Source organism: Ranitomeya imitator, chromosome 9, assembly GCF_032444005.1.
Source record: "Ranitomeya imitator isolate aRanImi1 chromosome 9, aRanImi1.pri, whole genome shotgun sequence".
NCBI classification, from domain to species: domain Eukaryota; kingdom Metazoa; phylum Chordata; class Amphibia; order Anura; family Dendrobatidae; genus Ranitomeya; species Ranitomeya imitator.
Genome location: NC_091290.1, coordinates 153797314 through 153820082, shown reverse-complemented (window position 1 = coordinate 153820082; position 22769 = coordinate 153797314). Strand labels below are relative to the sequence as shown.

The 22769-nt window shown below is 52.5% G+C and overlaps 1 protein-coding gene across 1 annotated transcript; it reads right to left on the bottom strand.

Moving 5' to 3' along the window:
* Positions 1 to 4531: 4531 nt before the first annotated feature.
* LOC138649270 (mixed lineage kinase domain-like protein) lies at positions 4532 to 20209 on the bottom strand. Its single transcript, XM_069739510.1, has 11 exons — positions 20190 to 20209; positions 18640 to 19093; positions 17113 to 17193; positions 16276 to 16435; positions 15830 to 15927; positions 12070 to 12205; positions 11907 to 11991; positions 11540 to 11688; positions 11150 to 11199; positions 10931 to 11056; positions 4532 to 6677 (listed from the first exon to the last, which is right to left on the bottom strand). The coding sequence occupies exons 2-11, from the start codon at positions 19088 to 19090 to the stop codon at positions 6631 to 6633; spliced, it is 1383 nt and encodes a 460-aa protein (XP_069595611.1). The 5' UTR covers positions 19091 to 19093; positions 20190 to 20209; the 3' UTR covers positions 4532 to 6630.
* Between the last annotated feature and the right edge of the window lie 2560 nt (positions 20210 to 22769).

Genomic DNA, 22769 nt, shown 5'->3' with positions numbered 1-22769 from the left:
TCCCATCCATGGACAGGTTAGGTGGCCACTTGTGTGCTCCTCCATCAGACATGAGAGTCCTAGGATAAGTCCCATCCATTGACAGTTTAGGTGGCCGCTTGTGTCCCCCTCCATCACACACGAGAGTCCTAGGATAAGTCCCATCCATGGACCGTTTAGGTGGCCGCTTGTGTCCCCCTCCATCACACATGAGGGTCCTAGGATAAGTCCCATCCATGGACAGTTTAGGTGGCTGATTGTGTGCTCCTCCGTCAGACATGAGAGTCCTAGGATAAGTCCCATCCATTGACAGTTTAGGTTGCCGCTTGTGTCCCCCTCCATCACACACGAGGGTCCTAGGATAAGTCCCATCCATGGACAGTTTAGGTGGCCACTTGTGTCCCCCTCCATCACACATGAGGGTCCTAGGATAAGTCCCATCCATGGACCGTTTAGGTGGCCGCTTGTGTCCCCCTCCATCACACATGAGGGTCCTAGGATAAGTCCCATCCATGGACAGTTTAGGTGGCTGATTGTGTGCTCCTCCGTCAGACATGAGAGTCCTAGGATAAGTCCCATCCATTGACAGTTTAGGTGGCCGCTTGTGTCCCCCTGCATCACACACGAGGGTCCTAGGATAAGTCCCATCCATGGACAGTTTAGGTGGCTGATTGTGTGCTCCTCCGTCAGACATGAGAGTCCTAGGATAAGTCCCATCCATTGACAGTTTAGGTGGCCGCTTGTGTCCCCCCCCCCATCACACACGAGGGTCCTAGGATAAGTCCCATCCATGGACAGTTTAGGTGGCTGATTGTGTGCTCCTCCGTCAGACATGAGAGTCCTAGGATAAGTCCCATCCATTGACAGTTTAGGTGGCCGCTTGTGTCCCCCTCCATCACACACGAGACTCCTAGGATAAGTCCCATCCATGGACAGTTTAGGTGGCCTCTTGTGTGCTCCTCCGTCACACACGAGAGTCCTAGGATAAGTCCCATCCATGGACAGTTTAGGTGGCCTCTTCTGTGCTCCTCCGTCACACACGAGAGTCCTAGGATAAGTCCCATCCATGGACAGTTTAGGTGGCCGCTTGTGTGCTCCTCCGTCACACACGAGAGTCCTAGGATAAGTCCCATCCATGGACAGTTTAGGTGGCCTCTTCTGTGCTCCTCCATCACACACGAGAGTCCTAGGATAAGTCCCATCCATGGACAGTTTAGGTGGCCTCTTCTGTGCTCCTCCATCACACACGAGAGTCCTAGGATAAGTCCCATCCATGGACAGTTTAGGTGGCCTCTTCTGTGCTCCTCCATCACACACGAGAGTCCTAGGATAAGTCCCATCCATGGACAGTTTAGGTGGCCTCTTGTGTGCTCCTCCGTCACACACGAGAGTCCTAGGATAAGTCCCATTCATGGACAGTTTAGGTGGCTGATTGTGTGCTCCTCCGTCACACACGAGAGTCCTAGGATAAGTCCCATCCATGGACAGTTTAGGTGTGCTCTTCGCAGCGCTGTGCAGTACAGAGGTGGAGGCTCCAACGGAACAACACACTATATCTGTGAAGGAACACGTTGACGGCCGTACAGCAGGAAATAATCTAAATTCTAGAAAAATAAACTTACAAGGTATTTTATTTCCCTGAGGATATAACATATTTAATATTTATTATACAGTGTGATACATTCCCTGAATTTTCCCAACACATCTGTGGGCGCATATGTGAGAGCATCAAGTTCATTCATTATCCAGGCCACCGTAATATATTCCTTCCTTATATCCATTTTCTGCGTCTTCCTATCTGGCTTCATACAGGGAAGACCCCGCTGATGAGATTGTGCCTTCACAGCGCGCTGTAAATGGTGCTGGTCTCACTGTAGGAGCCAGGAGATTATGTTTTCTGTGCTGCCATCTAGTGGCAGACACAATTATTAATATTATTATTATTTATTTATCCATGCAGTCTATCATTATCCTATCCCTGGTGAGGCGACGGTGCCACCACCTCCAGCAGGGGAGCACATGTACAGATGGGGGCGGATTTGGCAGCTTGATCCTTGGCACAGTCACTTGTGGTGGCATCTTCATTGTCTGTGGCTGAATGAGCTTCACTTGGGGCCGGAAGGATTCAGGACTCACATTGATTCAGATAAGCAATGAGTAAATCTACAATTACTGCAGAGACAGAAAAGAATCAGGACAGAGGTTCTCTAAATATTTACATTGTGCCTCTTAACAGTAGCATTAGATTGCTGCCTGCAGCACAGAGTATTTCAGGAGTGGAGTGTGGTGCTATCATGGGAGGTCACCGATTGGGAGGTACTCAGCGGAGGGATCAGAACCTTCCTGGCAGCACACAGCAGCTGCAGGTGTTTCGGGCAGTGGGATGTGTTTGTGGGCAGCGGGCGGTGTGTCAGGCAGTGGGCAGTGTGTCGTAGAGTGTGTTGGGCGGTGAGTCTGCTGTTGGGCAGTGGACGGTGTGTAGGACAGCAGGCCATGTGTCAGGCTGCAGGTCGTGTGTTAGGTGGTGTGTCGGGCAGTGAGTGGTGTGTCGGGTAGTGGGCGGTGTGTCGGGCAGCAGGCGGTGTGTCGGGCATTGGGCGGTGTGTCGGGCAGCGAGCGATGTGTCGGGCAGCGGGCGGTGTCGGGCAGCGAGTGGTGTGTCGGGCAGCGAGCGGTGTGTCGGGCAGCGGGCGGTGTGTAGGGCAGCGGGCGGTGTGTCGGGCAGCGAGCAATGTGTCGGGTAGTGGGCGGTGTGTCGTACAGTGTGGTGGGCGGTGTGTCTACTGTTGGGCAGTGGACGGTGTGTTGGACAGCAGGCCATGTGTCAAGCAGCAGGTTGTGTGTTGGGTGGTGTGTCGGATGGTGTGTCGGGCAGCGAGCGGTATGTCGGGCAGTGGGCGGTCTGTCAGGCAGTGGGCAGTGTGTCGTACAGTGTGGTGGGCGGTGTGTCTACTGTTGGGCAGTGGACGGTGTGTTGGACAGCAGGCCATGTGTCAGGCAGCAGGTCGTGTGTTGGGTGGTGTGTCGGATGGTGTGTCGGGCAGCGAGCGGTATGTCGGGCAGGGGGCGGTGTGTCAGGCAGAGGGCAGTGTGTCGTAGAGTGTGGCGGGCGGTGAGTCTGCTGTTGGGCAGTGGACGGTGTGTTGAACAGCAGGCCATGTGTCAGAAAGCAGGTCGTGTGTTGGGTGGTGTGTCGGATGGTGTGTCGGGCAGCGAGCGGTATGTCGGGCAGCGGGCGGTGTGTCAGGCAGTGGGCAGTGTGTCGTAGAGTGTGGCGGGCGGTGAGTCTGCTGTTGGGCAGTGGACGGTGTGTTGAACAGCAGGCCATGTGTCAGACAGCAGGTCGTGTGTTGGGTGGTGTGTCGGGCAGCGAGCATTGTGTCTGGCAGCGGGCGGTGTGTCGAGCAGCGAGCGGTGTGTCGGGCAGTGGGCGGTGTGTCGTAGAGTGTGGCGGGCGGTGAGTCTGCTGTTGGGCAGTGGACGGTGTGTTGGACAGCAGGCCATGTGTCAGGCAGCAGGTCATGTGTTGGCAGCGAGCGGTGTGACGTGCAGTGGGCAGTGGACCATGTGTTGTGCAGCAGGCAGCATGTCATGCTATGTGTCGCACGGTGTGTCACTCAGTGGGTTGTGGCTGTGTTGGGTAGTGTGTTGATCAGCGGACGGTGTATTAGACAGACACACGAGAGTCCTAGGATAAGTCCCATCCATGGACAGTTTAGGTGGCCTCTTCTGTGCTCCTCCGTCACACACGAGAGTCCTAGGATAAGTCCCATCCATGGACAGTTTAGGTGGCCTCTTCTGTGCTCCTCCGTCACACACGAGAGTCCTAGGATAAGTCCCATTTATGGACAGTTTAGGTGGCTGATTGTGTGCTCCTCCGTCACACACGAGAGTCCTAGGATAAGTCCCATCCATGGACAGTTTAGGTGGCCTCTTCTGTGCTCCTCCATCACACACGAGAGTCCTAGGATAAGTCCCATCCATGGACAGTTTAGGTGGCCTCTTCTGTTCTCCTCCGTCACACACGAGAGTCCTAGGATAAGTCCCATTTATGGACAGTTTAGGTGGCTGATTGTGTGCTCCTCCGTCACACACGAGAGTCCTAGGATAAGTCCCATCCATGGACAGTTTAGGTGGCTGATTGTGTGCTCCTCCGTCACACACGAGAGTCCTAGGATAAGTCCCATCCATGGACAGTTTAGGTGGCCTCTTCTGTGCTCCTCCATCACACACGAGAGTCCTAGGATAAGTCCCATCCATGGACAGTTTAGGTGGCCTCTTGTGTGCTCCTCCGTCACACACGAGAGTCCTAGGATAAGTCCCATTCATGGACAGTTTAGGTGGCTGATTGTGTGCTCCTCCGTCACACACGAGAGTCCTAGGATAAGTCCCATCCATGGACAGTTTAGGTGTGCTCTTCGCAGCGCTGTGCAGTACAGAGGTGGAGGCTCCAACGGAACAACACACTATATCTGTGAAGGAACACGTTGACGGCCGTACAGCAGGAAATAATCTAAATTCTAGAAAAATAAACTTACAAGGTATTTTATTTCCCTGAGGATATAACATATTTAATATTTATTATACAGTGTGATACATTCCCTGAATTTTCCCAACACATCTGTGGGCGCATATGTGAGAGCATCAAGTTCATTCATTATCCAGGCCACCGTAATATATTCCTTCCTTATATCCATTTTCTGCGTCTTCCTATCTGGCTTCATACAAGGAAGACCCCGCTGATGAGATTGTGCCTTCACAGCGCGCTGTAAATGGTGCTGGTCTCACTGTAGGAGCCAGGAGATTACAGTGGGGCAAAAAAGTATTTAGTCAGTCAGCAATAGTGCAAGTTCCACCACTTAAAAAGATGAGAGGCGTCTGTAATTTACATCATAGGTAGACCTCAACTATGGGAGACAAACTGAGAAAAAAAAATCCAGAAAATCACATTGTCTGTTTTTTTTATAATTTTTTTTGTATATTATGGTGGAAAATAAGTATTTGGTCAGAAACAAACAATCAAGATTTCTGGCTCTCACAGACCTGTAACTTCTTCTTTAAGAGTCTCCTCTTTCCTCCACTCATTACCTGTAGTAATGGCACCTGTTTAAACTTGTTATCAGTATAAAAAGACACCTGTGCACACCCTCAAACAGTCTGACTCCAAACTCCACTATGGTGAAGACCAAAGAGCTGTCAAAGGACACCAGAAACAAAATTGTAGCCCTGCACCAGGCTGGGAAGACTGAATCTGCAATAGCCAACCAGCTTGGAGTGAAGAAATCAACAGTGGGAGCAATAATTAGAAAATGGAAGACATACAAGACCACTGATAATCTCCCTCGATCTGGGGCTCCACGCAAAATCCCACCCCGTGGGGTCAGAATGATCACAAGAACGGTGAGCAAAAATCCCAGAACCACGCGGGGGGACCTAGTGAATGAACTGCAGAGAGCTGGGACCAATGTAACAAGGCCTACCATAAGTAACACACTACGCCACCATGGACTCAGATCCTGCAGTGCCAGACGTGTCCCACTGCTTAAGCCAGTACATGTCCGGGCCCGTCTGAAGTTTGCTAGAGAGCATTTGGATGATCCAGAGGAGTTTTGGGAGAATGTCCTATGGTCTGATGAAACCAAACTGGAACTGTTTGGTAGAAACACAACTTGCCGTGTTTGGAGGAAAAAGAATGCTGAGTTGCATCCATCAAACACCATACCTACTGTAAAGCATGGTGGTGGAAACATCATGCTTTGGGGCTGTTTCTCTGCAAAGGGGCCAGGACGACTGATCCGGGTACATGAAAGAATGAATGGGGCCATGTATCGTGAGATTTTGAGTGCAAACCTACTTCCAGCAGCAAGGGCATTGAAGATGAAACGTGGCTGGGCCTTTCAACATGACAATGATCCAAAGCACACCGCCAGGGCAACGAAGGAGTGGCTTCGTAAGAAGCATTTCAAGGTCCTGGAGTGGCCTAGCCAGTCTCCAGATCTCAACCCTATAGAAAACCTTTGGAGGGAGTTGAATGTCCGTGTTGCCAAGCGAAAAGCCAAAAACATCACTGCTCTAGAGGAGATCTGCATGGAGGAATGGGCCAACATACCAACAACAGTGTGTGGCAACCTTGTGAAGATTTACAGAAAAACGTTTGACCTCTGTCATTGCCAACAAAGGATATATTACAAAGTATTGAGATGAAATTTTGTTTCTGACCAAATACTTATTTTCCACCATAATATGCAAATAAAATGTTAAAAAAACAGACAATGTGATTTTCTGGATTTTTTTTTCTCAGTTTGTCTCCCATAGTTGAGGTCTACCTATGATGTAAATTACAGACGCCTCTCATCTTTTTAAGTGGTGGAACTTGCACTATTGCTGACTGACTAAATACTTTTTTGCCCCACTGTATGTTTTCTGTGCTGCCATCTAGTGGCAGACACAATTATTAATATTATTATTATTTATTTATCCATGCAGTCTATCATTATCCTATCCCTGGTGAGGCGACGGTGCCACCACCTCCAGCAGGGGAGCACATGTACAGATGGGGGCGGATTTGGCAGCTTGATCCTTGGCACAGTCACTTGTGGTGGCATCTTCATTGTCTGTGGCTGAATGAGCTTCACTTGGGGCCGGAAGGATTCAGGACTCACATTGATTCAGATAAGCAATGAGTAAATCTACAATTACTGCAGAGACAGAAAAGAATCAGGACAGAGGTTCTCTAAATATTTACATTGTGCCTCTTAACAGTAGCATTAGATTGCTGCCTGCAGCACAGAGTATTTCAGGAGTGGAGTGTGGTGCTATCATGGGAGGTCACCGATTGGGAGGTACTCAGTGGAGGGATCAGAACCTTCCTGGCAGCACACAGCAGCTGCAGGTGTTTCGGGCAGTGGGATGTGTTTGTGGGCAGCGGGCGGTGTATCAGGCAGTGGGCAGTGTGTCGTAGAGTGTGTTGGGCGGTGAGTCTGCTGTTGGGCAGTGGACGGTGTGTAGGACAGCAGGCCATGTGTCAGGCTGCAGGTCGTGTGTTAGGTGGTGTGTCGGGCAGCGAGTGGTGTGTCGGGTAGTGGGCGGTGTGTCGGGCATTGGGCGGTGTGTCGGGCAGCGAGCGATGTGTCGGGCAGCGGGCGGTGTGTCGGGCAGCGAGTGGTGTGTCGGGCAGCGGGCGGTGTGTCGGGCAGCGAGTGGTGTGTCGGGCAGCGAGCGGTGTGTCGGGCAGCGGGCGGTGTGTCGGGCAGCGAGTGGTGTGTCGGGTAGTGGGCGGTGTGTCGGGCAGCGAGTGGTGTGTCGGGTAGTGGGCGGTGTGTCGGGCGGTGTGTCGGGCATTGGGCGGTGTGTCGGGCAGCGAGCGATGTGTCGGGCAGCGGGCGGTGTCGGGCAGCGAGTGGTGTGTCGGGCAGCGAGCGGTGTGTCGGGCAGCGGGCGGTGTGTCGGGCAGCGGGCGGTGTGTCGGGCAGCGAGCAATGTGTCGGGTAGTGGGCGGTGTGTCGTACAGTGTGGTGGGCGGTGTGTCTACTGTTGGGCAGTGGACGGTGTGTTGGACAGCAGGCCATGTGTCAAGCAGCAGGTTGTGTGTTGGGTGGTGTGTCGGATGGTGTGTCGGGCAGCGAGCGGTATGTCGGGCAGCGGGCGGTGTGTCAGGCAGTGGGCAGTGTGTCGTAGAATGTGGCGGGCGGTGAGTCTGCTGTTGGGCAGTGGGCGGTGTGTCGTACAGTGTGGTGGGCGGTGTGTTTACTGTTGGGCAGTGGACGGTGTGTTGGACAGCAGGCCATGTGTCAAGCAGCAGGTTGTGTGTTGGGTGGTGTGTCGGATGGTGTGTCGGGCAGCGAGCGGTATGTCGGGCAGTGGGCGGTGTGTCAGGCAGTGGGCAGTGTGTCATACAGTGTGGTGGGCGGTGTGTCTACTGTTGGGCTGTGGACGGTGTGTTGGACAGCAGGCCATGTGTCAGGCAGCAGGTCGTGTGTTGGGTGGTGTGTCGGATGGTGTGTCGGGCAGCGAGCGGTATGTCGGGCAGCGGGCGGTGTGTCAGGCAGTGGGCAGTGTGTCGTAGAGTGTGGCGGGCGGTGAGTCTGCTGTTGGGCAGTGGACGGTGTGTTGAACAGCAGGCCATGTGTCAGACAGCAGGTCGTGTGTTGGGTGGTGTGTCGGGCAGCGAGCATTGTGTCTGGCAGCGGGCGGTGTGTCGAGCAGCGAGCGGTGTGTCGGGCAGTGGGCGGTGTGTCGTAGAGTGTGGCGGGCGGTGAGTCTGCTGTTGGGCAGTGGACGGTGTGTTGGACAGCAGGCCATGTGTCAGGCAGCAGGTCATGTGTTGGCAGCGAGCGGTGTGACGTGCAGTGGGCAGTGGACCATGTGTTGTGCAGCAGGCAGCATGTCATGCTATGTGTCGCACGGTGTGTCACTCAGTGGGTTGTGGCTGTGTTGAGTAGTGTGTTGATCAGCGGACGGTGTATTGGACAGCAGGCCATGTGTCAGGCAGCAGGCCGTGTGTTGGGTGGTCTGTTGGGCAGCGGGCAGTGTGTCGAGCAGGCGGGCGTTGTGTCAGGCAGCAGGCTGTGTGTTGGGTGGTGTGACGGGCAGTTTATTTGGCAGGGCTCACCTGCTGTCGGTCAGCGGGCGGTGTGTTGTGTGCTGTGTCGGGCAGCGGGCATTGTGTCGGGCAGTATATCGGGCAGGGCTCACCTGCTGTCGGTCAGCGGGCGGTGTGTCGGGCAGTATATCGGGCAGGGCTCACCTCCTGCTGCCAGGCAGCGGACGGTGTTTTGTGTTCTGTGTCGGGCAGCGGGCGGTGTGTGGCGGGCCATGTGTTGGGCAGCGGGCGCTGTGTCGGGCAGTATATCAGGCAGGGCTCACCTGCTGTCGGTCAGCGGGCGGTGTGTCGGGCAGTATATCGGGCAGGGCTCACCTCCTGTCAAGCAGCGGACGGTGTTTTGTGTTCTGTGTCGGGCAGCGGGTGGTGTGTGGCGGGCCATGTGTCGGGCGTTGTCGGGCAGTATATCGGGCAGGGCTCACCTGCTGTCGATCAGCGGGCGGTGTGTTGTGTGCTGTGTCGGGCAGCGGGCGGTGTGTTGTGTGCTGTGTCGGGCAGCAGGCATTGTGTCGGGCAGTATATCGGGCAGGGCTCACCTGCTGTCGATCAGCGGGCGGTGTGTTGTGTGCTGTGTCGGGCAGCGGGCGGTGTGTTGTGTGCTGTGTCGGGCAGCGGGCATTGTGTCGGGCAGTATATCGGGCAGGGCTCACCTGCTGTCGGTCAGCAGGCGGTGTGTTGTGTTCTGTATCGGGCGTTGTCGGGCAGTATATCGGGCAGCACTCACCTGCTGTCGGTCAGCGAGCAGGGTGTTGTGTGCTGTGTCGGGCAGCAGGCATTGTGTCGGGCAGTATATCGGGCAGGGCTCACCTGCTGTCAGTCAGCCGGCTGTGTGTTGTGTGCTGTGTCGGGCAGCGGGCCGTGTGTTGTGTGCTGTGTCGGGCAGCCGGCTGTGTGTTGTGTGCTGTGTCGGGCAGCGGGCATTGTGTTGGGCAGTATATCGGGCAGGGCTCACCTGCTGTCGGTCAGCGGGCGGTGTGTTGTGTGCTGTGTCGGGCAGCGGGCTGTGTGTTGTGTGCTGTGTCGGGCAGCGGGCATTGTGTTGTGTGCTGTGTCGGGCAGCCGGCTGTGTGTTGTGTGCTGTGTCGGGCAGCGGGCATTGTGTTGGGCAGTATATCGGGCAGGGCTCCCCTGCTGTCGGTCAGCGGGCGGTGTGTTGTGTGCTGTGTCGGGCAGCGGGCGGTGTGTTGTGTGCTGTGTCTGGCAGCGCGCGGTGTCGGGCAGTATATAAGGCAGGGCTCACCTGCTGTCAGTCAGCCGGCTGTGTGTTGTGTGCTGTCGGGCAGCCGGCTGTGTGTTGTGTGCTGTGTCGGGCAGCGGGCATTGTGTTGGGCAGTATATCGGGCAGGGTTCACCTGCTGTCGGTCAGCGGGCGGTGTGTTGTGTGCTGTGTCGGGCAGCGGGCGGTGTGTTGTGTGCTGTGTCGGGCAGCGCGCGGTGTCGGGCAGTATATAAGGCAGGGCTCACCTGCTGTCAGTCAGCCGGCTGTGTGTTGTGTGCTGTGTCGGTCAGCGGGCGGTGTGTTGTGTGCTGTGTCGGGCAGCGGGCCGTGTGTTGTGTGCTGTGTCGGGCAGCCGGCTGTGTGTTGTGTGCTGTGTCGGGCAGCGGGCATTGTGTCGGGCAGTATATCGGGCAGGGCTCACCTGCTGTCGGTCAGCAGGCGGTGTGTTGTGTTCTGTATCGGGCGTTGTCGGGCAGTATATCGGGCAGCACTCACCTGCTGTCGGTCAGCGAGCAGGGTGTTGTGTGCTGTGTCGGGCAGCAGGCATTGTGTCGGGCAGTATATCGGGCAGGGCTCACCTGCTGTCAGTCAGCCGGCTGTGTGTTGTGTGCTGTGTCGGGCAGCGGGCCGTGTGTTGTGTGCTGTGTCGGGCAGCCGGCTGTGTGTTGTGTGCTGTGTCGGGCAGCGGGCGGTGTGTTGTGTGCTGTGTCGGGCAGCGCGCGGTGTCGGGCAGTATATAAGGCAGGGCTCACCTGCTGTCAGTCAGCCGGCTGTGTGTTGTGTGCTGTGTCGGGCAGCGGGCGGTGTGTTGTGTGCTGTGTTGGGCAGCGCGCGGTGTCGGGCAGTATATAAGGCAGGGCTCACCTGCTGTCAGTCAGCCGGCTGTGTGTTGTGTGCTGTGTCGGGCAGCGGGCATTGTGTTGGGCAGTATATCGGGCAGGGCTCACCTGCTGTCGGTCAGCGGGCGGTGTGTTGTGTGCTGTGTCGGGCAGCGGGCGGTGTGTTGTGTGCTGTGTCGGGCAGCGCGCGGTGTCGGGCAGTATATAAGGCAGGGCTCACCTGCTGTCAGTCAGCCGGCTGTGTGTTGTGTGCTGTGTCGGGCAGCGGGCATTGTGTTGGGCAGGGCTCACCTCCTGCTGTCGGGCGATCGCTTGGATTCCTTTGCAGGCAGCTTGTAATAATGTCTTGTAACACGGGAGGACAGGACACGGACAGCTTTGCATCCTCTGGCTGATTGTCCTTTTCGCCGGTCGGACCTACAACAATAACCTTTGTGGATTATGGCGCCTGGCGTTGACCTGCTGGATGTCCTATAATGACCTGTGGAGGGTGAAGCAAGCAGGACTTACCCTGATATGGGAGTCTCCCACTTGCAATCTCATAAAGCACCATGCCGAGGCTGGAAGAGACAACAGCGAGATGTACAACAATGCACTGCGGACCATAAGACCCCCGACCAGTGCTGACGATGGCCCAACCGCGTATACACAAGTTACTGCTCAGTATGGAGATGTGCAGCGACCGCCATCTGGGGCAATTGCACAGTCTCCCACGTCACAGGAGCCATTGGAGAAGGAAGTTATTGCAGAAGTGATTAGAGGAACTTTTCATCTGGAGAAGTTTCATTCCACGAAGTTTTGATGCAAAATTTTTCTTTTTGCAGCATCATAAAATGTCTGCATAGACTTCTGCTGGGGATCTCCAGTGAGGCATGGGGGCTGTGATGCTGCAGAACTGACCTGTAAATCTCGCTCGGTTTCTCGTAGGCGTTGATGTCCTGTAGGGTCTCGGGGGCGATGTACGCCAGCTCCGTGCTCCTCTGCCTCCTCTCTGCATTAGATGGTCGTCTTAGGGATGATTCAGTCTTTGAGAGCTCAAATCCCCAAAGCTGTAGATGTGAAGAGTCCGGATGAGGATGTGCCTGTCCGACACGTACAGTACAAGCGGAGGGACGGAGGCCGTCAGTCTGCACCCATTAAATTGTGTTTGAGGTCGAGCTCTGAGCTGTCAAACAACTGGTCAAGGTGGGAAATGCTCTGCAGGGGTGTGACTGTCAATGGGGCGGGGGTTAGTGACTCGCAGTAATGCACCGCATGTGGCCGTTACCTTTACACAGTACGTCCCGTCAACCAAGAATTTGGAGCTGCTCAGACTCCCGTGCAGGATCGCCTTCTTCTCCGTCTGATGTAACCTGCGAGATGGTAGAAGGTAACGTATTCATGTTCCGGAAAAACCCGAGATCCGGTAATGCCGAGAGCAGAATACTCACCGGTACACTGCTCTGGCCGCATCCAGAGCCATGCGGACACGCCGCTCACATGACAGGTCAGGCTCATTGTCCAGCAGCTGCCGCACGGTTCCTTTCTCACAATATTCCATCACGAGGGAATAGCAGGTGTCCGAACCTGACCAACAGAGGAGGCTCAGTAATCAGAAAGATGGAGGACTGTAGTGAAACATCGTAGTATAAGAGGGCGGACAGTTGTGAGACATCGGGGTATAAGAGGGCGGACAGTAGTGAGACATCGGGGTATAAGAGGGTGGACTGTAGTGAGACATTGGGGATAAGAGGGCGGACAGTAGTAAGACATCGGGGATAAGAGGGCGGACTGTAGTGAGACATTGGGGTATAAGAGGGTGGACAGTAGTGAGACATTGGGGTATAAGAGGGTGGACTGTAGTAAGACATCGGAGATAAGAGGGCGGACTGTAGTGAGACATCGGGGTATAAGAGGGTGGACAGTAGTGAGACATTGGGGTATAAGAGGGTGGACAGTAGTGAGACATCGGGGTATAAGAGGGTGGACAGTAGTGAGACATTGGGGATAAGAGGGCGGACAGTAGTAAGACATCGGGGATAAGAGGGCGGACTGTAGTGAGACATTGGGGTATAAGAGGGTGGACAGTAGTGAGACATCGGGGTATAAGAGGGCGGACTGTAGTGAGACATCGGGGTATAAGAGGGTGGACTGTAGTAAGACATCGGGGATAAGAGGGCGGACTGTAGTGAGACATCGGGGTATAAGAGGGCGGACTGTAGTGAGACATTGGTGGATAAGAGGGCGGACTGTAGTGAGACATTGGTGGATAAGAGGGTGGACTGTAGTGAGACATCGGGGTATAAGAGGGTGGACTGTAGTGAGACATTGGTGGATAAGAGGGCGGACTGTAGTGAGACATCGGGGTATAAGAGGGCGGACTGTAGTGAGACATCGGGGTATAAGAGGGCGGACTGTAGTGAGACATCGGGGTATAAGAGGGCGGACTGTAGTGAGACATTGGTGGATAAGAGGGCGGACTGTAGTGACACATCGGGTTATAAGAGGGCAGACTGTAGTGACACATCGGGGTATAAGAGGGCGGACTGTAGTGACACATCGGGTTATAAGAGGGCAGACTGTAGTGACACATCAGGGTATAAGAGGGCGGACTGTAGTGACACATTGGGGTATAAGAGAGCGGACTGTAGTGACACATCGGGGTATAAGAGGGCGGACTATAGTGACACATCAGGGTATAAGAGAGCGGACTGTAGTGACACATCGGGGTATAAGAGGGCGGACTGTAGTGACACATTGGGGTATAAGAGGGTAGACTGTAGTGACATCGGGGTATAAGAGGGCGGACTGTAGTGACACATCGGGGTATAAGAGGGCGGACTGTAGTGACACATCGGGGTATAAGAGGGCGGACTGTAGTGACACATCGGGGTATAAGAGGGCGGACTGTAGTGACACATCTGGGTATAAGAGGGCGGACTGTAGTGACACATCAGGGTATAAGAGCGGACTGTAGTGACACATCGGGGTATAAGAGGGCGGACTGTAGTGACACATCGGGGTATAAGAGGGCGGACTGTAGTGACACATCGGGGTATAAGAGAGCGGACTATAGTGGCACATCGGGGTATAAGAGAGCGGACTGTAGTGACACATCGGGGTATAAGAGAGTGGACTGTAGTGACACATCGGGGTATAAGAGGGCGGACTGTAGTGACACATCAGGGTATAAGAGGGCGGACTATAGTGACACATCAGGGTATAAGAGGGCGGACTATAGTGACACATCAGGGTATAAGAGGGCGGACTGTAGTGACACATCAGGGTATAAGAGGGCGGACTGTAGTGACACATCAGGGTATAAGAGGGCGGACTGTAGTGACACATCGGGTTATAAGAGGGCAGACTGTAGTGACACATCAGGGTATAAGAGGGCGGACTGTAGTGACACATTGGGGTATAAGAGAGCGGACTGTAGTGACACATCGGGGTATAAGAGGGCGGACTATAGTGACACATCAGGGTATAAGAGAGCGGACTGTAGTGACACATCGGGGTATAAGAGGGCGGACTGTAGTGACACATTGGGGTATAAGAGGGCAGACTGTAGTGACATCGGGGTATAAGAGGGCGGACTGTAGTGACACATCGGGGTATAAGAGGGCGGACTGTAGTGACACATCGGGGTATAAGAGGGCGGACTGTAGTGACACATCGGGGTATAAGAGGGCGGACTGTAGTGACACATCAGGGTATAAGAGCGGACTGTAGTGACACATCGGGGTATAAGAGGGCGGACTGTAGTGACACATCGGGGTATAAGAGGGCGGACTGTAGTGACACATCGGGGTATAAGAGAGCGGACTATAGTGGCACATCGGGGTATAAGAGAGCGGACTGTAGTGACACATCGGGGTATAAGAGAGTGGACTGTAGTGACACATCGGGGTATAAGAGGGCGGACTGTAGTGACACATCAGGGTATAAGAGGGCGGACTATAGTGACACATCAGGGTATAAGAGGGCGGACTATAGTGACACATCAGGGTATAAGAGGGCGGACTGTAGTGACACATCAGGGTATAAGAGGGCGGACTGTAGTGACACATCGGGGTAGAAGAGGGCGGACTATAGTGACACATCAGGGTATAAGAGGGCGGACTGTAGTGAGACATCGGGATACCGTGTGATGTCACAGTGTGTGTCCTGTTCTGTGTGATGTCGGTGTGCGTGTCCTGTCCGGTGTGATGTCACCTTGTGTGTCTCATACAATATGATGTCTCATGTTTGTCTCATACAGTGTGAGGTCACCGTGTGTGTCCTGTCCGTTGTGATGTCACCGTGTGTGTCCTGTGCAGTGTGATGTCACCATGCGTGTCACGTCCGGTGTGATGTCACCGTGTGTGTGATGTCACCATGTGTGTCCTGTCCGTTGTGATGTCACCGTGTGTGTCCCGTACGGTGTGATGTCACCGTGTGTGTCCTGTCCGTTGTGATGTCACAGTGTGTGTCCTGTGCAGTGTGATGTCACCATGCGTGTCACGTCCGGTGTGATGTCACCATGCGTGTCCTGTCCGTTGTGATGTCCCAGTGTGTGTCCTGTGCAGTGTGATGTCGCCATGCGTGTCACGTCCGGTGTGATGTCACCGTGTGTGTCCTGTCCGTTGTGATGTCACAGTGTGTGTCCTGTGCAGTGTGATGTCACCATGCGTGTCACGTCCGGTGTGATGTCACCATGCGTGTCCTGTCCGTTGTGATGTCCCAGTGTGTGTCCTGTGCAGTGTGATGTCGCCATGCGTGTCACGTCCGGTGTGATGTCACCGTGTGTGTCCTGTCCGTTGTGATGTCACCGTATGTGTCCTGTGCGGTGTGATGTCACCATGCGTGTCACGTCCGGTGTGATGTCACCGTGTGTGTCCTGTACGGTGTGATGTCACCGTGTGTGTCCTGTACGGTGTGATGTCACCGTGTGTGTCCTGTACGGTGTGATGTCACCATGTGTGTCCTGTACGGTGTGATGTCACCGTGTGTGTCCTGTACGGTGTGATGTCACCATGTGTGTCCTGTGCAGTGTGATGTCACCATGCGTGTCACGTCCGGTGTGATGTCACCGTGTGTGTCCTGTACGGTGTGATGTCACCGTGTGTGTCCTGTACGGTGTGATGTCACCATGTGTGTCCTGTCCATTGTCACTAAGGGGCAGCACTATCTCAGGAGGAGGGGGCAGTGCACATGTGACCTGGCTCTTACCCGAATTGTCTATGAAAATTCCATAAAGCCGTAAAATATTCAGACTCTCAAATCTCTTCATGGTTTCGCTCTCAGACTTGAAGGTTTTTATGATAAATCTGGAGAAGTAAAGTGATAGATGAGTGCGGAGAACAGGACGGCCCCTGAACATGGCGGAGGGACAGAGGGGGTTGTATCATATTAGTTTGATGGTGATTGTAACAAACCCCGAGAACCAGTGGTGAATTGTTGTACTATTTATATTGACCACTAGATGTCAGCACAGAGCCGCACATAGGACTGTCTCGCTTTACAGCCTGCTGTGAGGCTGTTCTCATTGTCAGCGATCACGGGGCTGGCACCAGAGCGACATGTTTAATGAGCCACAATCACTGCACTCAACGTCTGCCACTCGTCTGTCTCTGCTCTCACTTGTTACCGGCCTCATTTCTTTGTCAGTTACTCACTCTGGGTTCTTGATCTGTTGACCCTTGAAGACTTTAATGGCCACTGGACTCTTGTGATATTCGCCGAGGTACAAATCATGGGTGGGTTTCTCCAGTATCAGTGGTCCACGCTTTAGATCTGTGGTTCGAATCTCGGTGATGTGCCAGGATGAGCGTTTACCTGCAGACACAAGAATGGGGGATCTTTACCAGCAGGAGCCTCGCGGCAGAGACCCTGGTGATTGTGTCACTGTGGGTCATACACATCACGTCTATACAGATGCCGGCCGGGGAGAATGCACCACACATCTTAAGAGGCGCATACCTTGTAATAAGTACGGAACGACATAAGTCAGTGACTGGGAGGCGGCGCAGGCTCCCGCTATAATGAGGCCATTGTCTGCGCTAAGGCGCAGAGCGGGGAAGAAACTTCACAAACGTTCCACAAAACAAGCAAAAGACTGAAAACTGGGGCAAATATGGTCACAAGTCCAAGCCGAAGCGGTGATCTGCTAATCACACTTTTCTCTTGTCCACCTGAGGTGGCTGGGGGCCGATGTGTCGTCCAGAAACAGATGGACGTGAAGACCAGCATGTCCAGAAATGGAGACCAGACTGCCTCCAGTTATTGACGACAAGCAGAGATTGTAACCTTCTATTAGAAAGTCACAGAAAATGGGAAACTTGCTTCATCCGATGGTGGGATCTAACAACAGAATGGCCACGTGCAAGAAATGTGAGTGCTCCCCGACTGCCCCCCAACCACAACTGCCAGCATCCCCGCCCGACCACAGCCTGCAGGTCAGAATCCCCGCATGGTGCTGCTTTTCTTACTATGGAGGAGCCGACGGCACTTACACACAGCCTTTATGGCGGACATTTCAGAGAGGATTTTATCCATTCTCTCCTCTACGTTCTCCATCTTTTCAGAAAGATTTTCTACATCAAACAAACAAAAAACAATTTTAGAAATAAAAAAAGCACCCAAATTATTCTATCACCCCAAGAGGAAATCTGGTTGTACACCCCAGTTAGAGGACACTGCACGGTGCGCTACAGTGGTTGTATACCCCAGTGTGAGGACTGCATGGTATGCTACAGTAGTTGTACATTCCAGTGTGAAGACACTGCATGGCCTGCACTACTGTGGTTGTACACCCAAGTGTGAGGACACTGCATGGCCTGGCTACAGTGGTCGTGTGCCCCAGTGTGAGGGCACTGCATGGCCTGTGTGACGGTGGTCGTACATCCATGAGTGAGGAGACTGCATGGCCTACGCTACAGTGGTCGTACACCCAAGTGCGAGGACAGTGCATGGCCTGTGTGACGGTGGTAATACATCCCAGTGTTAGGAGCCTGCATGGCCTGAGCTACAGTGGTCGTACACCCAAGTGTAACCAAAAATACTTGATGGAAAACATACCAGTCAGTTATGTGATAATAATCACAATAGTGAGCAATCTAGCAGGAAGTAATAATACTGGACAGGACCGTAACAGACAAACTGCATGTTCAACATGACCAAAAAAACAATAAAGAAGCAGTCATGAGTCCCATTGTATGCAAATCAAGAAAAAAGCTTTATTAATAACAACAGGTATAAAACGGCAGAGAGAGGATCCCCCGTGGCACCCTCAGCACGTAAAAAAGGACACAAGTGGGTTCATAATGGTATCTATTAATGGCAGTGTTGTCAGTACCAACCTTCCATGTGCCTGAATAGTACAGCCAAATAGTTACATACATTACTGGCAAAAAGTATATCAAGTATATATACACGTACATATGGTGGTACATACCCGTAGATCAGAAAGTATAAGTAGATATACACCCAGCTCCCGTCCACCCCAACGCGCGTTACGGCTGATGCCTTTCTCAAGGGGAGATACAATACAATGGGACTCATGACTGCTTCTTTATTGGTTTTTTGGTCATGTACACCCAAGTGTGAGGATACTGCATGGTCTGGCTACAGTGGTTGTGTTCCCCAATGTGAGGACACTGCATGGCCTGTGTGAAGGTGGTCGTATATCTTAGTGTGAGGAGACTGTATGGCCTGCACTACAGTGGTCGTACACCCCAGAGTGAGGACATAGCATGGTCTGGCTACAGTGGTTGTGTGCCCCAATGTGAGGACACTGCATGGCCTGTGTGAAGGTGGTCGTATATCTCAGTGTGAGGAGACTATGGCCTGTGCTACAGTGGTCGTACACCCCAGTGTGAGGACATAGCATGGTCTGGCTACAGTGGTTGGGTGCCCCAATGTGAGGACACCGCATGGCCTGTGTGACAGTGGTCTTACACCCCAGTGTGAGGACACTACATGGTCTGCGTTTCAGTGGTCGCACACCTATATATCCCACGTAGTCCATTTGAATATCTTACCGGTTAGGTACTCCTTCAGCTGCTTCAGGTCTTCCTTTATGTCCTTCTGGTTTTGGCGTTTTCTTATATTCTCTGTAAAGACATTAAAAAACTTTTCTCTGTGTTCGACCGCCAACATCAGGGAGACGTGTGAGGCGGCGTCTCCGAGCCGGTCCGTGAGCAGCTCAAACTCCTCCTTGATGCCGTTGGCCTTAAGTATCTGCTGCCACCAAGCCTGGTGTGAATACTTTACGACCCAGCACTTGGCATTGTCCAGGGTCACCCGCAGCTCCTTCATCACCACCTTCAACTGCTCAGACTTCTCCTTCTGCGTCTGTAAAGCCTTCGAGGCCATCATCAGAATTTGTATCCGCTTTTTCAGGCGACGGCACTGCTGCTTATTGGAGCTGGCCTTGTCACACAATCCATAGATGGTTTGGGCAATGTCCAGGACCTGACCTAGGACGTCCATCACCTAGAAGACATCACCCAGAGAGGACACAGTGAAGGAAGTGACGGCAGATAAACCCATCTCATGAAATCACATTGGAAGCGGGAGGAGAACATGGTCACTGGTAATGGATGGCACACAGCAGCTCCGAAAACCAAATCGTCCAAGACATCCTCTACCGCCAGGCCACGTATCACCCAGGACACAAGCCTCCATGGACAGATGTCTCGTCTGCTGTGATATCCGGTGGCCACAGAACGTACAATATTATAGGCTGCCCCGGACGCCACCTCCATCAGACGCCCCACCTGAGACCACCTCCATCAGACGCCCCACCTGAGACCACCTCCATCAGACGCCCCACCTGAGACCACCTCCATCAGACGCCCCACCTGAGACCACCTCCCATCAGACGCCCCACCTGAGACCACCTCCATCAGACGCCCCACCTGAGACCACCTCCATCAGACGCCCCACCTGAGACCACCTCCATCAGACGTCCCACCTGAGACCACCTCCATCAGACGCCCCACCTGAGACCACCTCCATCAGACGCCCCACCTGAGACCACCTCCATCAGACGCCCCACCTGAGACCACTGACACCGCACAATGGAGAAAGGATGAGATTATCCCCCTGCTGCGGCCTGGTCGGCTCCTGACAAGTCACACGACGATGACCCTCTAGACCCGGTATATTACATGCCGTTTGGCTGGTAATAATCCTCACGTGACCCTCATGGGGACTGCAATGACGGCCATATTGGAGGTCAGCCAATTTTCCAACAGTAAGAAAGCTTCGGGGGAAGTATGCTTAGAGGAACTAGCAGATTTCAGGAAGACAATGTAAAAATGAGAGGGCTTTCTATGAACAGTTCTGCAATAGGTGTCCAGATCATACAATTCTTTAACTTCCAAAACCTGAAAACCCTCCTGATCCAACTGCTGCTAAACCAGAAATCATCTGCACTGATACATAGTCACGACAGGAGAGAGATTAGTACAGAATTCACCCTGCTGGGTACAATTGTCCCAAACCCTCAGCTGTGAAAAGTATTAGGTCAGGATACACAAGCTGCACTCTTCCCTGTCACTCACTGAACATTACAGCGTGAACTCACTGATTGTGCAAGGCTCCGACTTCTCTGTCCTGTGACTCAGAGGCCCGCACTTTTATACCCCGGCCCAGCGCCCGCCCATCCCCGGATTACCCTCATTTGTATTCTTCCTATCATGTGAGACGGATGGACAGAAGCTGAGATGATGCACATTTACTACAAAAAGCCAAAGATCTGCAACTTCTGGTTATTTGCTGATTTTATCTTAGAGGAAGAAACAAAACTTTTTGAAAAAGTCTGATTGCCTTTTCAGCATACGTCACCCGCCATACGTCCCCTGGCATACATCACCCAGCATACATCACCCAGCATAAGTCATTCGGCATACGTCCCCTGGCATACATCACCTGTGATCAGGGCTGGACTGGGACTAAAATTCAGCCCTGGCATTTGAAGTCACACAGGCCCACTTGTCACTTGGTGACTGTATAATATCTTTGTAGGTTACAAGAAGTGCGGAGAGTGTAACACGACTATATAACATATAATACAGCTGTATCCAGCATTACAGCTCGGTCCTATTTATGGCTTTTAGTTGCAGTACCAAGAAAAGCCGCTACTTTACCTACATAACTGGATCTCATAGATAATGAAGGGATTGTGGAACCTCATTCTGATGCTCCATAAACTCTGCCTACAGCCACTTTTGGTTCGTGACCCGGTGACTCTGGAGAGCGGTGACATCAGTAACGTCACCGCTCTTCCGATATTCCGGGTCTTGCGCTGAGCTCGGCGAATGTGAAGAGCGGTATTGTTACTACCGTCACCGCTCTTCAGAGTCGCTGGGTCTCACCGGGTCTGGGCTAGTAGTGGGGGTGTCTGATAAACACCTCTCCATTACTTACACCAGGGATTGATAGCAGCTGACATTACGCAGCTGACATCAACCCTAAAAATCATTACACATTCCAGAATTAAATGCTCTGGCAGCTGGGAAAAGCAGTAGAGTTAGCGCTATTCCCAGGCGCCAGATGCTAACTACAACTGTCATCATCCTTGCTTGTTTAGTATAATACACCCCATAGTCCTCCATATATTATAATGTGCACCTCAGTCCTCCATATAGTATAATACACTCCTCAGTCCTCCATATAGTATAATACACTCCTCAGTTCTCCATATAGTATAATACACTCCTCAGTCCTCCATATAGTATAATACACTCCCCATAGTCCTCCATATAGTATAATACACTCCCCATAGTCCTCCATATAGTATAATACACTCCCGATAGTCCTCCATATAGTATAATACACTCCCCATAGTCCTCCATATAGTATAATACACTCCCCATAGTCCTCCATATATTAAAATACATTGCAATTCCTCCATATAGTATAATACACTCCTCAGTCCCCCATATAGGATAATGTACTGCCACAGTCCTCCATATAGTATAATACACTCCTCAGTCCTCCATATAGTATAATACACTCCTCAGTCCTCCATATAGTATTATACACTCCACATAGTCCTCCATATAGTATAATACACTCCTCATAGACCTCCATATGTTAAAATACACTGCAATTCCTCCATATAGTATAATACACTCCTCAGTCCTCCAAATAGTATAATACATTCCTCAGTCCTCCAAATAGTATAATACATTCCTCGTAGTGCTCCATATAGTATAATGCCCTGCCATTGTCATCCATGCAGTACAATTCACTTCCCATAGTATAATGCACCCCATAGTTCGTCATATAGTATAATGCAGTGGTTCCCAACTCCAGGCCTCGAGGGCTGCCAACAGTGCAGGTTTTCAGGATTTCCTTAGTATTGCACAGGGGTTGGAATCCTCACCTGTGCAGATGATCACATTACCACCGATGCAATACTAAAGAAATCCTGAAAACCTGCACTGTTGGCGGCCCTCGAGGCCTGGAGTTGGGGACCACTGATATAATGTATTCCCCATAGTCCTCGATACAGTATAATGCAGCCCACATATAGTATAATGATGCCACCCCAGAGTATAATGCAGCCACCCCACAGAATATATTGTAGCCCCCTGAGTATAATGTAACCACCCAGAGAATATAATGCAGCCCCCTCATATAGTATAATGCAGCCCTGCATATATAATATATGGTAGCCCCCTCATAGAGCATAATGCAGCCCTCATAGAATATAATGTAGCCCCTCCATAGAATATAATACAGCACCTCAAAGAATGTAATACAGCCCTCCCCCATAGAATGTAATACAGCCAGCCCCCATAGAATGTAATGCAGCACAGCCTCCATAGAATGTAATACAGCACAGCCCCCATAGAATGCAGTGCAGCCCAGCCCCCATAGAATGTAATGCAGCACAGCCCCCATAGAATGTAATGCAGCACCCCCCCATAGAATGTAATACAGCACAGCCCCCATAGAATGTAATGCAGCCAGCCCCCATAGAATGTAATGCAGCCAGACCCCATAGAATGTAATGCAGCCCCCCCATAGAATGTAATGCAGCCAGCCCCCATAGAATGTAATGCAGCACAGCCTCCATAGAATGTAATGCAGCCCAGCCACCATAGAATTTAATACAGCACTGCCCCCATAGAATGTAATGCAGTCCAGCCCCCATAGA

Excerpts from the sequence above, each read along its gene's own strand:
- LOC138649270 (XM_069739510.1), bottom strand. The coding sequence starts at position 19,090 with ATGGACGTCCTAGGTCAGGTCCTGGACATTGCCCAAACCATCTATGGA. Across the intron at positions 11,057-11,149 it reads TGGGAGACTCCCATATCAGG|GTCCGACCGGCGAAAAGGAC; the intron begins GTAAGTCCTGCT and ends TTATTGTTGTAG. Across the intron at positions 6,678-10,930 it reads CGATCGCCCGACAGCAGGAG|TAATTGTAGATTTACTCATT; the intron begins GTGAGCCCTGCC and ends CTGTCTCTGCAG.